The 21,752-nt window shown below is 38.6% G+C and overlaps 1 protein-coding gene across 1 annotated transcript in view; it reads left to right on the forward strand.

The window, feature by feature from the left end:
- The window catches only part of si:ch211-186j3.6 (neural-cadherin), a 295,346-nt gene that overhangs the window by 222,758 nt on the left and 50,836 nt on the right, over positions 1-21,752 (forward strand). The window contains exons 31-33 of the mRNA XM_055060057.1: positions 3,300-3,480; positions 7,949-8,115; positions 16,930-17,194. Coding sequence (XP_054916032.1) covers positions 3,300-3,480; positions 7,949-8,115; positions 16,930-17,194 — 613 coding nt within the window. The remainder of the gene's footprint in view (positions 1-3,299; positions 3,481-7,948; positions 8,116-16,929; positions 17,195-21,752) is intronic.

Raw genomic sequence — 21,752 nt, forward strand, 5'->3', positions numbered from 1 at the left:
CAGTTATGGACAAACTGACAAAAACAAAGTGCAAAATGAAAATATCTAAATTCAGTAGCTGTGTAGCTTTTCAAATAGAAATAGGTTCAGCTTCATATTTATGTATCATCCAAAATTTAGGAAATCAGGGGCCAATGAATCGGCCAGCTGATTAATCGATTAATTGGTGCAGCAGTTTCTAGAGGAACATGACTGACCATCAGTTCATGACCCTAAGCTGAAGCATAAATGGGTTACGCAGCGGGACAGCCATCAGGTTCATGTGTAATTGACTCAAGAACATTTCTTTTCTTTTTAGATTTGCTTTATGATTTGATTGTTTTGAAGTGGTATAGTTAAATCTGGTTGCAATGCTGCAGCATGACCTGAAACAAGCTTTAAATACAAATAATCGTACCAAAAAAAAAAAATTAATTCCTCAACAGTTAATATGAATGATATAGCAAGTACTTGAAGGGAATCATATCAGCTTACTCACAAAGACACTTTAATGAAATAAAATCTGTTTGGGGCAAACACTTTTCCATGGCTGTTTATGTTTGTTGTGAAGTACTGAAAGCTTGGCTCTTCTGGGATTAACCTTAGCCAGAGATAAAGCAACAGTATGTTCAAAACTGTGTGCTAATGAGAGAAATCTGCACGGTGTATGTGGGCGGACGCAAAGATAATAAACCTCCAAAGAGAGGGAAGAGTGGGCGTTTTGATGATTAATAACTTTGATGGACACGCTTCAGCATTGTATGCTTCAGGTTTTTCATGGTTTCTCCTTTGATGCCCTTTTACTTTACTTTTTCTTTTCTTTTTACTGAATGTGTTAACGTTTCACTTCCATTGCCATAGCAACATGGTCTGTTTCAAACAGGATGTAAGTGCCTGTGAAGAGATGAAGGTAGTTCACGCGGATATTAACATATACCTGTTCTTAACCCTCACAGCACCGTGTCAGCCCCATTAAACACTTTAAAAACAACAGCAGGAAGCAGTGAGGAGAGGTTACCGCTCTGAGGTAGAAGTCTGGGTGAAGGGGAAAAAAAAGATTTTTTTTTTTTTCCTGTCTTTCATAATTATGTTTCTATTCCAGAGCCTCGCCTCTTCCCTCTGGCTGTCATTCGCCATTGTCTGCTTTTAAATCTCTCTATCCTCATCCTGTCATTTCCCAGCTTGTCTGTCTCCTCTCAGCCCTCACATTTAGATTTCTGCACTAAGTCTTTCTCTGGTTTTGACACGTCTGTCACTCCATTTTTAGGTTGGAGCTTTCCACTTACAACAGTTGTGGTAATGGCTTTCTGAGTGTGAGCAGCTTTGCGTTGCTCTGCAGAAACATTTGACCTGCAGTAACAACATGCGGGGTCGTTTTTAAGAAGGGCGTTATCGGGGTGTTACTGATGCTTTACGTTACTCTGCACCGCAGAAGTATTGATTTTCCTCATTTTTGTCATGTTACAACCACAAACCTCAATGTACTTTGGTGGGATTTTGTGTAAAAGACCAATACAAAGTGGTTTTCATTGTTTTACAAATAAATATTTAGAAAGTCTGGATTAAGGCCAAAAAGTGTAACAAATGTCCCTAATATTTAAAACTTAAATTAGAACTCACTTCAGTTCAGTTTCTGTTCAGCTTATTTATGAAACACAAATTCACCCAAAATGTCTTGAGGAAATTTACAAAAAAACTGAATTGAATTCAATCACATGCATTCCATTGAATCCTAGATATTAGGATATTCCAGCAGTCTTGATTTCAATCTATGTCCCTAAAATACCAGAAACATCTGCGTTGCTGTGGTAGGCACGTTTCTGCTAAACTGCTAATAGTCCAACTAATTTTTAGCTTAGCATTTTAGCTAGTTTTAAAGACATTAAGTGCATTTAGCTTTCCCTCACTTATTTTTTTTCTAGACAATTTACTTGTCTGTTTTGTAAACTGTCAAATGAATGAAGTTTTACATCTTGAATGAAGTTTTAGTTTTTGACATCAGGTAGTCAGACGTTTACTTCCATGCTCGCTTTTTGCAGTTGGTAAAGATTGCTTACGAATCGGTTTAGTTTCCTGTCTTCTCTCTTTTTCACAAATTAACTTTTGATTTATTAAAAAAATATCCATGATGGATGAGATTAAGTGTTTCTTTAAATGGATTAAAATGGATTCTTTGCCACATGATTGGTGACACATCACTCACAGCACAACACACTATTCTGTAGGCTTTGAATTTTGGTTCTCATCGTATTTTTCTCTCTTTCTGAGCGCTGACATGTTTATACCCAGCACCTGACATTAATCTCACCAAATAGGGCCGCCTGCAGTCGTCTATCTGAGAGACTGACATTCCTCTCTGCTGAAGCCACGCTTCACAATTTGTGCACAGGCAGGTGAACTTTGGCACTTGAGTGTTTTGTTCAGATTCTTCCTCAGTCGTTATACCGATGCATGATCAAATTACATGCAGAGATGGAAATCTCTCTCGCTCTTGCTGTTTGGGAATATTTGGGCTTCAGCTCTTAGTCCTCAGCTGGATCCGCACAAACCCTGCTGTTTTTAAAAAGGAGGAACCAATAGGATGCTCCGCTTTGCTGGAGAACAGCGGTTCCCTTACAGCACCGTTCAGTCAGTTTATACTCGTTTGCATTCCTGCATCTTCTCTGCAGCACAAAGAGACTGCACAGAATACAGGATAGTCAAAGGACCGGTGTTTAAGTATTCAGAGCTCCCCCAGTGCTTGCAGCACTGTATGCAGCTGGTCATGCAGGTTTTCCATCAGAGGATCGGCTCTGCGTTCAGTTTCATCGCTGCAGGAGAAGATGGAAAGAGAGAGAGACAGGGAGACAAAGAATAAGAGTGTAAACAGAACAAGGGAGGAAGATGAGAGTGGAAATGAGGGAACCCTCAACGAATGTCCTTCGGCACTTTCTGATGTCCCTTCTTCAGTTTTTCCTTTCACTTTGCTTGACTTTTGTTGCTTTAAAGAACTTTGTCTCCCCCTGTAGCTGTGGAGCTGCTTGGATCTCTGCGTTTTGCTTCTCAATCAGCCGTTTCTCTGTTGTTGCCGACTGGTTTTGTCTCCTGTTTATAACCATGCTCAGTCACTGGAAACTTTTCCTTTTCCTATCATCACACTTGAACTTTTCTGCCTTTTTTTATTCCAACATCCTCTCTGACTTATATATTTTATTTATAATAAACTGTACACTTCCCTCCCCTTTTTTCTTCTCTACCCATTCCACTTTCTTCACCTTCTCCCATCTCTTCCTCTGTTCTTCCTGCACCTCTGTCCTGTCACCTCTATCTCCTGGGTTCAGCTGTATGATCTGGGCTCCCCGGCCGACTGGCAGTCCAGCTCCCCAGGCTGCCTCACCACTGATAGCAGCTGTGTCAACATGGGCTTTCCAGCCTGCGGCCATCGCGGCCGCTGTCATGGGGAGTGGGGCTCTTTCAGCTGCCAGTGTGTGGCTGGATACACGGGACAGCAGTGTGAAGAAGGTAAGCCAGATCTCTATCGGACTCATGAAGCCATACAGTGTTTCAACGGTAACTGAGCAGGTCTCAGGGCGGGTCACAGAGCCCAGAACACTACGACGCATCTGCCAAGAAGTCAAACTCCTTCAACTTTTTCACATTTTCTTCAGGTTACGACCAAAAACCTTTCTTTGTTGAGATATTATGGAAAAAGGTCAAATAAAAAAACTGTGTTATATCTTCATATTCATATGTCTAACTGAATTCTTTATTGAATCACCTTTCATGGCAGTACTTGATGTTGAGTGACACTTTATTGTTTTACACGTTGCTCAGATGCAGTCCGATTGGATGGACTGGATCTGGACTTTGACTAGGCCATTTTAACACATGTATGTAGTTTGATCTAAACATTCCCTGTTGATATATGGATGAAAGAGATGTTAAAAGGTCCGTAGTCCATGGGAGGATTTAATGAGGCCCTCAGACAAATTTTAAAGAATGGAACCAGTTTTGCACTTCAACACAGATGCAGATGGAATTTTTTTTTTTTTTTTTACAAATTAAAATATTTTTAAAATGGAAAACGTTAGGAACAAGCTAATGTATTACTTGCCACACTTCTTCCTCTGATTATAGCTTCATTATAAACAAGATTTCAAGCATCCATTGCTTTTTACTCAAAAGCAGATTTGGGTTGCACTCATTTATTAAAAAAGCCTGAATACATTTATGAGGGTAGTGACCCAGATCCCATCTTTGTTGCTGAAAAGACTGGAACTCTTTCCAGACCAAATATTAGAAAACAATTTACCTCAAAGGTGCAGGAAGTTGTTGGTCATTTTTCCATTAGGCAGATGTACCAGAGGTGCACAAAGGGTAAAGATTTGAACAAGTTAAGAACAGATGTTACTGAAAGACGAGTGTCTCATACATTACACTGTTTTGGTTTTTATCTTTGCAAATCTTCAAAAAGCATGTTTGATTTTTGCTCCACTCCACAGCTGTGCACGATTTAGCGATGTCTGTCTCATATAATGAGCAATGGGACACAATTAAAATGTTGAAATCAAGTTATGAGGAGGATCTGTAATTAATTGTTTTTGATAAACTAAAAACTGTATATGGTAGTGATAAAATAAGCAGCATTTTTATTTCAAAACCCCTTTTTTGCAGATAAATTATTGAATAAATTGACATGAACCCAACAACATTAGTGGTTTTTAAATTGTTAATCAGGGTTTCCAACCATCAGATTTGCACTCAGTGCTCTTCTATCAATTCAGCTTCCCAGTGTTTCAGACATGACTCTGAAACACTGTTATCGTTGGGAACGCCTGTGCTGCTGCTACGTGTTTAGCATTGAGATTCTACTCTATGCTTAAATAGCTTTGCTGATATTCTAACTCCTTTTAGCACAAATTGAACACACCAATAGTCTTTTCCGGCTTCCAATCAGATCGTTTTTTGAGGCAAATATTAACCTCAGTGGGTGGAATGAAGCAGCTCATTGTCCATCGCTGTGGTTTGCGAATGTAGTTTGAGTGTCATTGTGTGTCACAGGTGAAACAGAAACATGCGAATACAAAGGTTCTGTTTGGAACCTTTGTATATTAAAAAGAAAAAAAAGTAATTAATTGTGTTAAAAAATGTCAGTGTAATTAATTGCTTAAAATGAATGCATTGAAGTCCCAACCTTACATATAAAACCAGTTAGGAACACTTATGTTAATGTTTGACATGATAAAATGTGAAATGGGTCACGGCGTTGTACATTCAGCATACTTACCAGGGTTTAAAATACAAACTAGTCAGTTTTGCTGTTATTTATCTGAACTGTGAAGGAGAAACTAGGAACAGTCCTCTAACACCACTCACCCCTAATTGCCCATATCTGCCTGTGTTTCTGCCATTCTGACGTTAATTCTTCGCAGTGTCATTCCTTCTAGGTATCCTCTGAGCACATGTCATGTTTCCTGTTATGGGAACTGAACACACAGGTCAGCTGCTTCTTCCTTTAAGGATTCTTAATTACTGTTGTGTGTTGCTCGCGGAGCAGCATGCAGCCTCTTGGCAGCTCCCACATTAAGGCTCCTTCCTTCTGGCCCGGCGATGAGCTCTCCTTGTGAGGTTGTCTGCGCTGGCTGCATGGCTGCGGAGGCGTTCACTTCACTGCAGCTGTTGGGAGGAGACGGGATGTTTAATGATTCTGGTCCGGCTCTGCACACATCCCAGTTTGCTTTCTGCTGACCGCAGCACGCCGTGCCAGGATGCGCCGTCCTCCCCTCCACTGTCCTCTTGCCTCAGAGTGACACTAATTGACAGGATTTTCTCAAATGCCACAGAACTAGTAGAAGTGTGGCGCACACACTGTTGTCATATAAGTAACACTGGACATAGAGCTATTTTTTAAAATATATTTTCTGTTTTTAAACAGCAGCCGATAAGGGCTTTGTGCAACAATGTGAACGACTACTGCAGACGTCAAACATTCAACGATTCCATGAGAAAAAAGTTGAAGAGAAGAATGATAAATAGCAATCACTTTTGCTGTTTATAAATTGATTTGTCTTGTTTTTTTTGGTTTGTGTTTTTTACATTACGTAGCTCAGTTTTGGAAACCAGGGAGGCCAACTTTGGAAAAGAGAAAATGGTTGTTTACTCAGCTTTAATTTGAGAGGGCAGCACCAAAGGAAGCATTTGCTTTTGGCTCATCTGGTTCAGACACTTTCCACACAATTCAGAATCCAAAGTCTCTCTTCAGAGATTTGTCCCCATTCCTTGTTTGCTCGGTTTTCATAATCACCATCAGAAATCTTCTTTTCTTAATTGCCACCCTTCCCAATTAGCCAGAAATTATCACGCAAAAGACGATAGCATTAATTACTTCGAATTTACAAATCTCATACAGTTTCACCTTTGGTCCCTTTTGGTGGGGAGTCGGAGTTCTAGTATATTTGCGTCTTATGGTAGGGTGGATATTGGAGCCCCATCGGTATGTGTGTGTGGGTGCGCGGGTGTGCGTGTGTGTGTGTGGGCGTGGGTGCGCGTGTGTGTTACTCTGGTGAAGAAAGAAGTTGGTCAAAAGCCAAATCTATAAATTTACTGGTTTATTTATGGTTTGGTAGTCACCGAAGTTTGACGCAACATGGGTTATGTTCTAGGGACAGTACTCTGGATTCAGTTAGTATGATCTTTCCTCTTTTGACTAGTTTATAGTCGAGCTGCTGTTTCTCGACTACAGGAGTCAGTGTAGGTGAGTCGGTCATCTGAGGTAGGACAAGGGCAGAATTTGCTGGAGTGATTATATATTCACTGGAAATGCCTTTCTATTCAGCTTAATCCAAATGAATAATACCTTATTAATCCCTGAGTTGTCATAACTCGTGTCATCCAAATATCTTCAGAGTTGTAGACATGATGAGAGATGTTAGAGTACGGGATAAGATTGATGGAAGATGGCTTGAATTTCTTCCTTCTCTCTCTGCTCTTTGTTGATTCGCTGCAGCTATGAAGCCTCATTTTCTGAAAATTGGGGGTCATAGTTCAGGTATTATTTGATCATTCTGAGATCCTAACCACCTGCTTCCAGTTGTGCTTCCAGTTGTTAGAACAACACATTGTTTCTGCTGTTTCACATCATAACAACTATCTCTTCAGCTGCACAACATCCAAAACCAGAAAGAATATCCTTCCAAATATACAAAACCTCAAACAAAAACATTCCTGAGCCAACTGAACAAATCAGAACTAATTTTGGATTCCCTAGAACAAGCTGGAGAGTGTTACTAGTGAGAGGAACATCTGGTTTTTACTTCCTAACCCAGTGACCCGATCTTGCATAAGTGGAAGGCGATTGATGAAAGTCTACAATATAGTTGGTGAGAATCAGGACAGAGTTTTGGTCTGTAGATGACAGCTCATGCTGCAAATTCAGTGCTGAACGAGAAATGGCTTGATTTGGCTTTGGCTTAAAGCACTCATCTCTTTCAAACTTAGATACCTGGAATACAGAGTGAAGGTCAGGATCTGCAACTGCAAATAGCTGAAATCCTCAAAATCCTCTTTTCACTGCTTGTTTTAATAGTTCGAACACCAATTATGCCTCAATATGCATTAATACGCAAAGTGAAAACTGTCTTAGCGTTACCACAAAAGCTAACATCCACCTTCTTCCTTTTTTCAGTTCTTGGAGATTCAGTCAATGCTGGACCAAGTTACATTGCTTTGTGGTATTTCAAAAGTGCATTTTCCTTTGAATGTTTTTCATACCCTCTGTGCAGCTGCATTTCTCTGAAAACTCCAGTGTTAATATGATGACATTCAAGTGATGCATTTTCTCAACAAATTTGAGAACATTTCAGAGTTAGTTGGATTGATTCTGCCTAACATTTGTTCTACATTTGAAAAGAAGAGATTACATTGACTTGCATAGATAATAGAGAACATCCGTAATTGTTCAGTGTCTAATTTGTCTGTATCTGTATTCTAGTGGCCCCAGAGTATTCCTTCGACGGCCACAGTCATCTGCATTACCAGCTGGCGTCCGCGCTCCCTGCCAGAAGAACGTGGATCCAAGTCCTGGTTCGAACCCGGAAACACAGCAGCATCATCGTCAGCCTGGTGTCCAGGGACCAGAGTGAATACCTGCGACTGGAGGTGAGCTGGCTGTGTCGGCACACAGACGACATCATGATCACATCGTAACCACTGGTACATTGCCACGTGTTTAGAGTTTGTGATGAGCAGCTTCAAAAGCTTGTTTTTGGTCTATTCATCCTTTAGGACTGATGTGACAAAGTTCAGTGTCGCTTTTTATACTGTCCATCACTCATGATGGTCCTGATTAAAAGCCTGTTGAATGGTTCAGTTCATTTCAGGGTCGCAAATCCTTCAGCTGTGATCTGGTTATGTAACATGGAGTCTAGTGTGTTGTGGACGTAGGTCACCAAAATATACCAACCAGAAGGTGCCATCTGTGTCCATGACGAGTTCCTGATATGTGTTTGCCAGACGTGCTCCTTCATTATGTGTCTGTTGAGTATAATAGCTCTATCCATGTCAGCACCTCATTTTGGAAAATTGTCAAAGAATTGCGCTTATGAAGTATTTATTTATCAACTAACACTTTTGGAGACGGTTAATTAATAAGGTGGTCAGACAATAACTCATCTACTGGATGGATGGACGAACGGACGGATGGATCACATTAACACTTCAGATGACTGTAGATGACTGTAAAACATGTTTAGTGGCTTCTCCTTCAACTGTTATCTAATTATGTCAAGATCTGGGTGTTTTTAAACCGACAGGCATCAAGAAAGTCACTAACTTTACAGTTTTCATTTGTTTAATAATAATATTAAACAAATTGCATTATAATAATAATAATAATAATAATAATAATAATAATAATAATAATAATAATAATAATAATAGAAAAAATGCTCAAATCATTCATGATTCAAAAGTTTTGACTTACCCCTAGCATGTTGAGACAACACTAAGACTTTGTGAAAATCAAACAGCATATGATCAGAAGCACTTGCATCAGTCCTGAGGCACGGTGGTGGAGGCTGATGGTTTGGGCTTCCTCTGGTTGTCAGATGACAAACCTCTAATGTGGAGTCAATCTTATAGCTGGCAGAAGCTTGGTGGATCTTTTGGTTTAAAACAATAACGTGTTTTTGGAAATATTTGGAACTAGGTAGCAATAAAAATTTAGAATCAATAATTACTGTACATTTTCATCAATATTATCGCAGTTCAGCTGAAATGTGTAACTGTGGAAAATGATTACAGGCCAAAGATAATTTAGTAAGAGTCCAGCTAGCAGCACGTGTTTATCACCATACTTACTATTGCTATTGGTGGGAGATGCACAGATAAATCAGGCGGCTGATGAACTGGTGCCGATTTCCTTCATTTTGTAAAATCAGACGATACTTTGGCTTGTCTGACTGACAGCCCCGCCCACCAGGTCATGCCTGGTTAACAATATTCACCCCACTGTGGTCAACATTGGCACTTGTCTCTAATTATCAACTTCAAAATCAAAATTGATAGGTCAGGCTTTTGAAATTGGAAAACTGCAATTGGTGCACCCCTAGTTGTTCTTGCTGTTATTATTATTATTATCATTATTATTATTATTATTATCATTATTATTGTTATCTGTAGTAGTAGTAGTATTAGTATTAGTAGTACGAATGCCACTACAAATATGCTCACTTTTGGTAGACAAAGTCACAAAGAGTAAATGCTCTGAAATCCCCTTCCAGCAGTAACAGTTTGTTTAAAACAATGTCAGGTCTGAATACAGTAAAACACTTTTGTTTTTTTTATTTTGTCTCCAGGGCTTCATTACACCCACTGAATGTTCTGTTCACATTTTAAATGTTTCTTCATTTTTGTTCATTTGCCAGTTTGCCTGCTTTGTCTCGACTTGACTTATTGTCTTGGACGGCGCGGCGCCTCTCCGGTGCTTCCCGGACGCTCGCTCCTGTTTGTCACCCCGCTCCGTGCCCGCGCGTATTGATCAAACTTCAGTGTCTAACTGATGATGATTACAGGATCCATATCACAGCCGCCATTAGAGTGCAACCTCTCCTACGATCCCCGTCTGTCATCCATCTGTCTCTTCCTTCGATTCATCCGTTTCTGCACTTCCTCTTAAATGTCACAGCGCTCCCTCAGCACCTCCACATGGGGAGCAGGTTCACATCATTTATCCACTACATAAAGTGCATTTATTCCTGGGTGCAGACAGCACAGGGATATGTGAATCTTATGAAAAAGCTCCCTGCAGTGACATGCGGGATATTCTGCCTTGGTCTCTGCTTGGAGTATGAGCGTATTGCCACCAGGGTTATGTTATTCTCACTAACAGCTCTGTTTGCTTTTAATCAGAAGGAGGAATTAGTGTGAGTTACTCCTGGCTGGATATACTTTCAGGAAATTAGGGGACTGATTGTGTTTGGCTTAATGAGGGAACAAAGCATTTAACTGTAGAAAATCTTTAAATCTGTGCAGATATACTGTACAGATTCACTCTAAAATATACAAATAACATAAACTGTAACTGTGCACTTCATGAATTGCTGATGTTATCTCACATTAGAGATGTATATAGTACAGCACAATGAAAACATACTTGTTCCCCTACAGATTTCTTTTGCTTTTCTGCCACACTTGAAATATTTTTAGCTCCTTAAGCAAATGTTACTGTCAGATTAAAATGAACTTAGTGAAAACAAAATTAAGTTTTATAAATATATATAAGTACCTCGTTTTGGATGAATTACCTCCAGGTAATTCTCACCATGTTCCAGCTCACAGTAAAAACTATTTATCAAGACATGCCTTCAGGTTGTAAAATCTTTTTTTTAAATCCTGGTTTAAAAACTAAACTGTGGATTGCCTCAGGTTATAACTGCCAGCACACCTATTAAAGTCACTGCATAGTTAATAAATTGATTGACATCTCCTTTGAGAAAAAGTTGACAGCATCATATTTTGTTATGACCAGGCGATGCCATTTTATGTTTCCTCAAAGTCACTGGGACGGTGCATAACCCGACATTCAGTGATTAGGATACGGCATTAAAACGCTGCTCTTTGATTCCGCTGCTTTGCAAAAGGTCACACTGCTGAGCTCATTTATTTTTACAAGGCTTTCAGCATGAAAGAATGAAATACTTGACCAAACTTGTCCATGCTCCTCACTGGAGGTCAGCTGAACTTTTGTTAGAGTAATAAAAACAAGACACTACACCTGCTTGTCTGGATTTTTATCAGATGTTGTTTTGGACAAATTATTTGCTTTAGTTAGTTGCTTTATGGTCATCTATGGTCATTACATGTAATCTAAAAAAACACTATTATCAAAAGGTATTCTGTAAAGCATCAAACTAAAGCTCCTTGAGGGGAAAATTACAAAAAAAATTACACTCAGCTGTTAAGAATTCACATCAGGGCTTTTACCAAAAACCATGTTGAATTTTATTTATTCACTCAGGCAGCCTGTCAGATTTCTGGATCTCATTTTGAATCACTATTATCCTATTGGGTCGGGTTGGACAGGTTGGTAGGATTGGCTGGTTGTGCCGGATGGGTTTGTGGGTTTGCTGGGTCGATTGTTTCAGCTGTGCAAATTGTTAGCAAACAATCTTGTGTTTTCAAGATTTTTTTTAAATGTTTGCATATTTGCATGGTTAAAGGAAAATCAGGTTCATCATGAAGTGGTCATCTTCTGTATGGGTGAAGAGCTGCAACTTCAGCCACCAGCCTCGGCGTCATGTCTGAAGTTTGTTCATTCATTCATCATTCATTCATTCATTCACCAAAATGTCAGTTTCTTTCCATTTTCATGTCAGTCAAGACTAAAATGTCTTTCCAAAAACACTTTGCATGCATTCAGAATTGATATAATGGAAGTACAAGTATTGGAAATGACAGTATGCTTCATATATCTGTATGATCTTTATACAAACCAGGTTCATTATCTAAATTGCTTCCATAGGAAACAAAGAAATAAATTGAAGTTTGGGCAATGTACAATGGCATAAATCCTAAGAATCGATGCTCATCAAAAAAGAACCTCTTAAATAACCATTAAAAGTAATTCTAACCATTAGAATTACCAATTACACGACGAGCACGTGTTTAGATTAAAATGTTTTGTTCAAAAGACGCTGCAGAGCTTAAGAAGCATCTGAAGGATTAAAAGTTTCCCTTCTCTGCAGTGCTGACTGCAAAACAGAGTGGCGCACACAAAGCGGAAACTGCTTCTGCAAACTCCAGTCACACCATCATACATGCCACCCAGGGAGCAGAGCTGGAGTCAAATCACACCACTCTGTTCTGCTTTAATTGGGGTTTAATCAGGTGGCTGGGAGCATGTCTGGATAAAAAAGCACTGCCCTGGTGGATTGTGAACATAATTATTACCTTATAATGGAGCCCTGGAATGAGCCTCCATCCCAAAGCCAAACAGCCTTGGAGGTGTTCAACATCTTACCCAACTTCTTGTTAAAAGTAGGGAGTCGTTAACACATGAATTAAGACAGGAATAGGTGAGAGAAATGGATTTTTTTTAAAAAAGCAAAGACATTTGTAGTCGTGTATGTAAAGTTAAGAGTAAAGATCTGGATTTTTGACCAGTGTCCTCCTCCAGAAACCTGCCTTATGTTTATTATGGTGAGGAGAAGTGAGGAAGTTACTGGTGTTCGCCCACGTCTCCGTCACATCTCTCCTGCTTTGTCTCAGTTTGCCTGCCCTTCTCATCTCAGCTCTCTGTTTACGCACTAGCAGTGGCAGACAAAGATGGAGGGGAGGAAATTATGCTCAGTGGGACACTTGGAGGATCAGTTTGAAATTGAAATGAGGACGACCCACCCACCACTGTGTCTTTCTTAAAACAGCCTTCGGACATATTCAATCTCTATCCCCCCCACCCTTCCTGCATTCCCAGCCCTCTGTGCTGCACGATGACAGAGAGGCGTTGGAATTGAAATAAAAACAGATGTATTTCAGGTCCTCCGTGCAGTTTGTTGTAGTAAATGCATTAATTCCTTTCTATTGATTGATCTTAGAAACGTTCCTCCTGAATGTTTTCGACTTTCCTTAAAAAGACAATAGACATTTACCCTGGACTGTGAATCTATATTGCATATCCTTATGGTATTAAAAGGAGCAGCTCTAAGTTATCTCATTGTTCTAATCAGCCAGACCAACTGGAATCTTTCTACCTTTAAAATATTTAAATCTGAAGCTTAATCTTCAGTCACTTCAGCATTTTCACCATAATTACTTCGAGTTGCCTTTTGATTTGGGATTTATTTCAAGTTAACAGTTTCAGAACCTTCACTTGTGGATCTCCCTAAAGCGAATGAGTTTCATTTAATTTGTCCACTTGGAAAAATGAATAATTCCTTCTGAAGTTGGATTTTTTAAAATTAAATTAATAAATGCCATTTTTTATATATAGATGAAACTTTGTCACAAGTTTGGCTCTGGGTTCATTTCAAATGTAATGGAGACAGAAATGGAAAAGAAAGAGGGAAATGTTTAAAGAGAAATGAAGAGCAGAGCAGAGGAGTCAGCAGTGTTGCTTCTAAACCTGCAGACAGAGAAAAAAAAACAAAGCAGAGAAACCACAACAACACAACATAAGCATTTTAACACCATTTTAAAATCATTGGACTCCAATAAGACAAACAGATTCCAATTTGATTCTACTTGTCAAACATTGCAGTTAAGTCCAATTTACTGGTTTTCATTTATCCTGGAAGTCAACACTCCAGGTGTGTTTTTGATGAGGGGATGACATCATCACCTGATGGAAAGCTTTTGATCCTGTGCTGGTTGGAAGGAGAAGAAATAAATCGGGGCTATCAGTACTAATGTTTTCTGCCTTTTCAATCATGTGTCCATGTTTCCTATTCTGTCCATGAATATTTTAACATATTTATGTGAATGTTAAATCAGATTCAGTTTTTCCCATTTTTGGTCAGTTATTATATATTTATATATAATAACTGAGGAGGAAAGTTGGAGTTATTGGAAAGTTGGTCAGTTATTATATATTTATATATAATAACTGACCAATATATATTATTATTTAAATGCCCAAATAATGAGTCCAAATTTTTATTTATTTATTTAATTATTTTTTGGCCTGAACATTTTCAGTCTCTTCAAATTCTGAAACAGGTTACTTCAGTTTTTCCACAGAAAGTTCTTCCCTCATGATGTCATGTATTTTGTGAAGAGTACCAGAACACCCACACATGATGCTGCCACCATGTTAGCTAGACTGCTGTCCTGAAGTTTGTAAGCTTTTCTTTATGGTATTTATGACTAAACACTTCAGTTTTACTTTAAATAGACCCAACTGAAAGAGAGCCAGTTTTAAGCTTGCAGCTTCAATGTGAAATCAGTGTAATATTTACCTGTTGTGAGACTGGACTGTCACAAAAGCAGATTAATCGCCTGAGCTGAGGGAAACTATTTTAAAAAGAAATTTTTTTGTTTTGTCTCCATCAGCCCCGCGAGTTTGTTTGTGACAGTGAATGCCTTGGAGGGGGCTTTTCTGTGTAAACTGCTGACAGACTGTACTTGCTTGTCATTCTACAGGGACACTGGGTCCCAGTAGGAGGCGCAGATTCTTCCCTCCAAACATCGTATGCATGACAGAACCTCGTAGTCTCCAACTTTCCTCCTCAGAATGACTCCAGGCTGATTATAAGACTAATATGTGCTGAGGCTGCTTCAACACAGACAAGTATAAGTAGCTAGTTTTATGTAGCCTTTTCACAGATGAACCTGTGATGCATAGCATGATGAGTCCTATGTGAACAGGAGTAATGTAAAATAGAAGCTCATTAAGGTGAACTTCAAGCCCTTACAACCTTGTTCCCTTAAAGCTGGAAAGAAATCACAGTAACTGATATTTAATGAGTTCTAAACAATCAGTATCATTGGGAAAAAGATTTCTGAATGATTCAATATTTCAGACATGAATACTTTATCACCACTATGGGAAGATGTTAAAGTAGTGGTGGGACTTCATTAAAATTTCCGATCAAGTTATTTGACAAAATAACTAAATTAGAAATTAGCATCGGAAATTAAATTCGAAATGAACATTTTAATCAAAAACTGCATATAAACAAAATAAATAATATTCTCAATTTAAAACACTTTCGCTGCTAGATTTTTGAATAAATAGACATCAGAATTCAACAACTAAGGTATTTATAGTTTTTCATCTGTTATTCAACCATTGAATAGCTTTGCTAATCGGCTAACTCCTTTAACACTGGAGTTAGCTTGAACACAATACTAGTCAGTCAGATCAGTTTTGACCCTCAAAGGTGCAAGGGAAGCAGCTTTTTTTCCCATTGTTATCAGATGCTACTTATGCATTCAGATTTAGAAATATAGCAGGAACACGCAAATACAAAGTTTTGCTCTAAACTTCAGTATGTAAAAAATAAATAAATAAATAAATAATTGCTTTACAATCTGTTATTAATCAAGACTTATGTGGCAAAGTCACAATCGTAATTCAAAAATAATTTCATACTTTGATTCTATTATGAACCCCTGGTGTTTTTCATGGTCTTGGATGTCTGCTACTATATTAAAATATAAACAAAAAAGAGATTTGGGGAATTTACTGCAGACATGACAACCATTGTATATAATACGTAGCTACTGAAACTGATCATGGATGGATTGATTCATGGATGGATGGATGTTCTCTACAGTCCATGTGATTCTGGGTGAGCCTCAGAGAAAGTCTCATACAGTATAAATGTGTGGAATGTGGGACGTGATGAAAGCAGAGATTTACTCAACGACCACACTAATCTGATTCACTTCTCTTTGTTTCAACATTAAAAACAACATATTGTTTTTGTGCTCAAATAAACTTCAGGTTCTTTCAGAATCATCAGTGGGAGAGAAGTAATTCCAGCATAAATCTGGCGGCTTTTCAAAGCGCCTTTCTGGTTGATAAAAATTGGACAACTGAGGCATCATGGATGACTTTTGTTTCCTTTTCTTCGATAGATGTCATGTCATAAATTCATACCGCAGAGAGTTACTGGATACATGACTCAACTGCGTGATGATGCTGTCAGCATCGCCGCAGGGCAGAAAATGCTGTTTTTGTTCTTGTTCTCATTTAATGAAAGATTGTAACCATGCTGTGAAAAACTATTGAGACCCTTGGCATGGGTTTTGCTGTGGAAAGCTCCCATGAGTTCCATCTCAGTCTGTCCAGGACTCTTCCTAGTTGTTTAATCGTAATTGCTGACCTTGACTCTTCCACAAAACGTCTGGACATTTTATGTATAATGCAAAGTAAGTTGAAATAATTGAGAAGTAAGTTTAAAAAAAGTAAATTTAAGAAATATATTTGACTTAAAACCACTCTATGTAAGTTGTATTAAATATATGTTTAGCATATTGGTTTTTGTCAGGAGGCGGGTCTTAATGCTGCCAATCAACCACATGAGTATGCTGTTAAAAGTACCTATGGCAGAGAAACAAGTGAAATCTTTAAAAAACAGAAAATATAATTTTTCCTTGTGCTGTAGTAGGTCTCTAGTGACTGTGATTTTCTGAAAGAATCCAAACTAAGTTTAGTTTTGCAGACTAGAGCTGCAGGCTTCTTTCTCTAGTGCTGTAGACATGATCGTCCTTATGCAACAAGGTTTCTCTTACTCCAAATAATCAGTGTGATGATTGGTAATGTAATCATTTCCTGAATGAGCCATAGAATCTATTTCCTTGCTTTGTTTGTGTTGTTGTTCTATTAAAGCAAGGGTATTAATTTTCTGCTCCTGGAACATCTTTAATAACGTCTGAATAATTCATGTTGTTTGTGAGGCTCAGCATTTTACTGCTGTTTCATATACAAACTGTTTTATAAACTACAGGTATCTCTTTTGTTTCCTTCTGCAGGTATTTCAGGGCCTTCTTTGCACTTTCTACAACCTCGGCGACGGAGACTACAACCTGACCCTACCCAGCTATCGCCTTGACAACGGCGAGTGGCACGAGGTCTCCTTGGACAGACACGACAACGAGATGACGCTGCGGCTGGATGGCGGCGGAGGGAAGCGGGAGGTGATGGGATCACAGAGCAGAAGCCGAGAAATCATCATCGACCCGACCGCCGTGATGCTGGGGAACTCCTTCCCCTCGGAAAGCAACAAGAGCTTTCAAGGTGGGTAACAACGCCGCACAACTAGTTGTGTATTCTTTAAGTCTTAAGATCAAAGGTTCAGATGCATTGACTTCTTTACAAACTCTGAAACGTCTCTGTGTCGGTTCCCTTTCTGGGGAATTGTTGAGTCTGACTATCACTTCAATAAAAATGTTCCATCCATTCACACAACAACCATGTTTGTACTTAACATTTCTCAGAATTATCACTTTTGAAAAGGTTGATGAGAATGACAAAATGTGAAAAAACTTCCTCTGTTTTGCAAAACAAAAGTTTTCATGCACACCAGAGATGTTTTTTGTTTTTTCTGAAAAAGCATTATTGCGCTTTAAAGAGTTTGGAAATAATTTCAGGTGCAGCATCTTTTTAAAACGAGAAAACCTTCTCGCTACGAGATTTAATAACAAGCTGGAGATAGACTTATATCTCATTAAGATCAAAATATCATCTCTTTTAAATAAGAAATAGTAGAACAGCAACACCTTTTGGGATTTTTTGATATGGTCCAGAATAACCAGGAGAAGGAGAGTCACATTGCGCCCCCTTTTTAACAAGTCGTAATCAGTCAGAGGAACGTAAAGTTGTATCCCGTTAAAACAAGAAACTTTTAAACTTTATAATGAGATATCAAACTCATCTTACTTCAATGACAAGGTTTTTTATTAAAATGTAATATAAAACAGGTCTTATTTATTCTAATGAAAAATGTTCTTGTTTTAACGCGGTTTGCTTCTCATTATAACAAGATTTTCTTGTTTTAACAAGAAATTTTCAGGTTATAACGAGATGCTGCTCCTGGATTTATTTCCAAGCTCTGGCAGTGAAACGCCTCCATAAGATAGACGCACATCATCCAAATAAGTTCTGTGGTAACAAATATTTATAACTGATTAGTTGTGCCTTTCCTGTCTTTTACGCGAGCAGCAGGTGACATCACCGATGCTAGCTGACAGGACAGAACAATTACAACGTATCTGATAGCAGTGTTACCGTCTGATGAAATTAATTTGCATTTTCTTTTTTGCGACTTTTTGAACCTTCGCAAGGTAATTGGATTGTCTGTTACCTCTGATTTAGACTGTTTCAAGTCTACAGTCATGTTTACTGTGTGCGTCAAAACACCCTTTTAACTTGTTCACGTCTTTTCACATTGCAGCCTAAACCCCTCAGTGTATTTTGTTAGAATATCGTGTGATGAACCAACATCATCATGAATATCGTGAAGTGAAAGGAAAGTCACACGTGCCGTTCCTTTTTTTTCTCATCTTCATCAAGTCTGAAAGGTGCAGCGTGCAATTGGTATTCACTCCCCTCCTCCCGAGTTGCACATATGCTCAACTATGCAAAATACCTCAGGCGTAGTCGAGCTGAGGGTTTTTTTAGCGCCGGGAAACAAATTTGCCTTTCACACTGATAACACACGACCGTGGTTTGACACATGAAGAGCACCTGACCAATACATTTGCAGGTGATACCACCGAGTGGAAGTCAGCTTGGAATGATGGCTCAGCGTACAGAAAGGAAGAATGTTTGTTTGTTTGTTTTTTTCTCTGATCTTTCTATTTCATGAGTTTTCGTAGTAATGAAGGGACATGAAAAAGCTTTACAGATATTTCTGTTTTGTGTTGTTTTTTAAATGTAAATCTTTCACAATATGAAACTAATATTTAATAGGAGACTAAGACCAGTACTTTACATGTTGTTCTGAATTCTTGTGTTACCTCAGGAACAAGACATAGATCTGCATTTGGATTCATTTTTATCTTTTTCTGGTGACTTTTGAGCCTACTTCGGTTTCTGTTTCAATTATTTCTTGATTCCACAGGTCAGGCATTAATCAGAAAATTGAACAAGGACATTGTGGGTAATTATACTTAATTGATGATTAAATGTGGGGGAAAATTTGATCACAGCGCCAGGTTGGTTTGGTTGGTATTTTCCACCTTAAAGGAAATTGTAACTTCAAAACTGCATTTTGTTTTTACACCAGTTGACTTTGTCTGATATGAAATTTGATACTGAAACATTTGAGTGAAAAACAGAAAACAGAAGCACTCTTTAAGGGGGCAAATATGTTTTTAACTTATCTTATAGAGCCTCATCTCATTTTGATGTGTTAACAATGTGAATCAGAATCAGCTCCATGACAAAGTTCTGAGTCTTTGATATTTCATATTTCATCTCCTCTATTGGATGGGATGTTTTTGTCATTCAGCTCAGTGCAGAACAATTGATTGAAAACTCAACAGAAGTTCAGATCTGTCCTTCTGATTCTTGTTATGAATCCAGTTCTGCTCGTCTGTGAAACACAGTAATGAGTTTGGACTTTATTTATCTGCCTATTCATCCCGTCTTATGAGGTCTACCGCTCAATTATAACTGGTTTGAACTGCTGTCACCGCTGTCACTTCAAAGCATGGAAAAAGTAAACCTTTATCTTAAACACTGTAAATAAATGAGTCAAAAGGAAAAAGGTTGGGAACTTCTCTTTCATGGCACGAATAACAGACGTAGCAAAGCATCTCAGGTGACAGCCAACACTTAAACAGAAATCGAGAAATGCAGCCGTATTCCAAATAAATTTGGCAGGCCATCTTTCCTACATGCACCACTTGAAGTTTGAAATGGAGTAAAGCTTTAAATATGATGTGACATGTTTGATGTGTCACAGTAAAAGTTAAAAGCGTTGTTTTGCCGTTGAGCGCGTATGAGAAGGTTTTTTTTATCCAACATGCGCCACTGAAAATAGATTCTTTTATCTATTCATATGCAGCCTCATCAGGGTGGGATTGTGACATTTCTGACTGTTAATGAATGATTGATATGACACTTTAATGGCTAATTCACTCAAACGCTCTGGATGGCGTTTTTCCCGAGAGCTGGCTGCACGCTCCACAACAACGCTCAGATTAGTGACCAGCTGAAGGCAGTACACTGCTCCACAAGCACATTTATACTCACTGACCTTGAATTAAAAAACTGTTTCAGGTACTTTAAAAATTAGTTTTACAGATTAAAAACAATGAAAAAAGTTAGTAAGACAGTGTTGTCATCCACATTGAAACCTGTCTTGTGAGGGCGTGGACTGAAAGGCCAATCAGCATTGAAGAAGCTATTGCGTTAAAGAAACATTAAAAAGCCAGATTTCAAATTCACACAGGGATAAAGACCTTCTGGACTTGGTATTTAAGGTTTTCAGCCAGAAAGTTACGGTTCAGAGACAAACTTGCCTTCCAAATATAAAATGACCCTCAGCGTACAGCTACAATGGTTACAAAGTGGCTTAAGGTCAACAAAGTCATTGTTTGGCCTGGACATCCAATAGAGAATCTGTGGGGAGGTTAAAGGTCTTCCTGACTCAGCCCCATCAGTTCTGTCTCGATCAATGAGCCAGAACTTCAGCACACTATCATGAGAAACTTGTGGAAGGAAAACCCAAAACTGCTGCAAAGGGACACACCATATTGGATTTGTGGTTAATATCCAATATGCTGATATACTAAAACTCATTTGGCCAATAACTGATACCAATACCAATATTTTTTTTTCCTATACCTACTTACTGAAACTATATTGCTTCTGTATTATGGAATTAAAGTACTTTGTCAACTTAGTCTTCTACCAAATGCAAGTGATGATAAAAAAAGATGCTGAAAATTATTTAACACTTTCAACTTACTTTAATTAATGACATTTGCTCTCTAAGACAGGGATGTCAAGCTCCAGTCCTCGAGGGCCACTGTCCTGCAGTTTTTCGATGTGCCACAGGTACAAAACACTGGAATAAAAAGGCTTAATTACCTCCTCCTTGTGTAGATCAGTTCTCCAAAGCCTTGCTAAGGACCTAATTATTCTATTCAGGTGGTGCAGCAGAGGCTCATCTGAAAGTTGCAGGACACCGGCCCTAGAGGACTGGATGTTGACACCCCTGTTCTAAGACAACAAACAGAGCAAATTTGATGTAGTGCTGTGCTGCAGGCATCAATGTCACTGGTTTGTCAAATAAAAACAACATCTTTCATATTGGTGAGTTATTTTGATAGAATGGTCGATGTCCGATTTAAATTTTACAGCTAATATTGGCCGATACTGATACCATGCCAATAATCCCTACCACTGACCCAAGACATACAGTGAAAGGCAATGCTACCAAATACTGAGGAAATGTAAGTGAACCTCTGATTTTGAAGACATTAATATAGAAATCTGACATTATTTCTCTCATTATTGTGGCATTTAGCAAAGAGAAATAATTTTGCTGATTCTAACTGATCTAAAAAAGGAGAAGTTTGGTCTGATGTGACTTCAAACAGTGGGGAGGGAAATGTGTGTCTTTTTCTTCACAGTATGTAAACTTGTGGTTTCAATGGCGGAGAATGATTCTTCGTGCTCATTAATTATTCTTATTTCTGTGCATCCTCTGCAAGTCTCCTCATCTCTTTACAGATGTGAAAGTAGTTCAGATTTATATCTGTTTTTTTTATTTTAATAAAATATCAGGACTTCTTTTCTTATTGCATCATTCTAGCAGAGGTTTGGTGGCTCCTGTCATCGCCTA

The sequence above is a fragment of the Poeciliopsis prolifica genome, unplaced genomic scaffold, assembly GCF_027474105.1.
Source record: "Poeciliopsis prolifica strain line A6 unplaced genomic scaffold, Auburn_PproV2 SCAFFOLD057, whole genome shotgun sequence".
Taxonomy (NCBI): domain Eukaryota; kingdom Metazoa; phylum Chordata; class Actinopteri; order Cyprinodontiformes; family Poeciliidae; genus Poeciliopsis; species Poeciliopsis prolifica.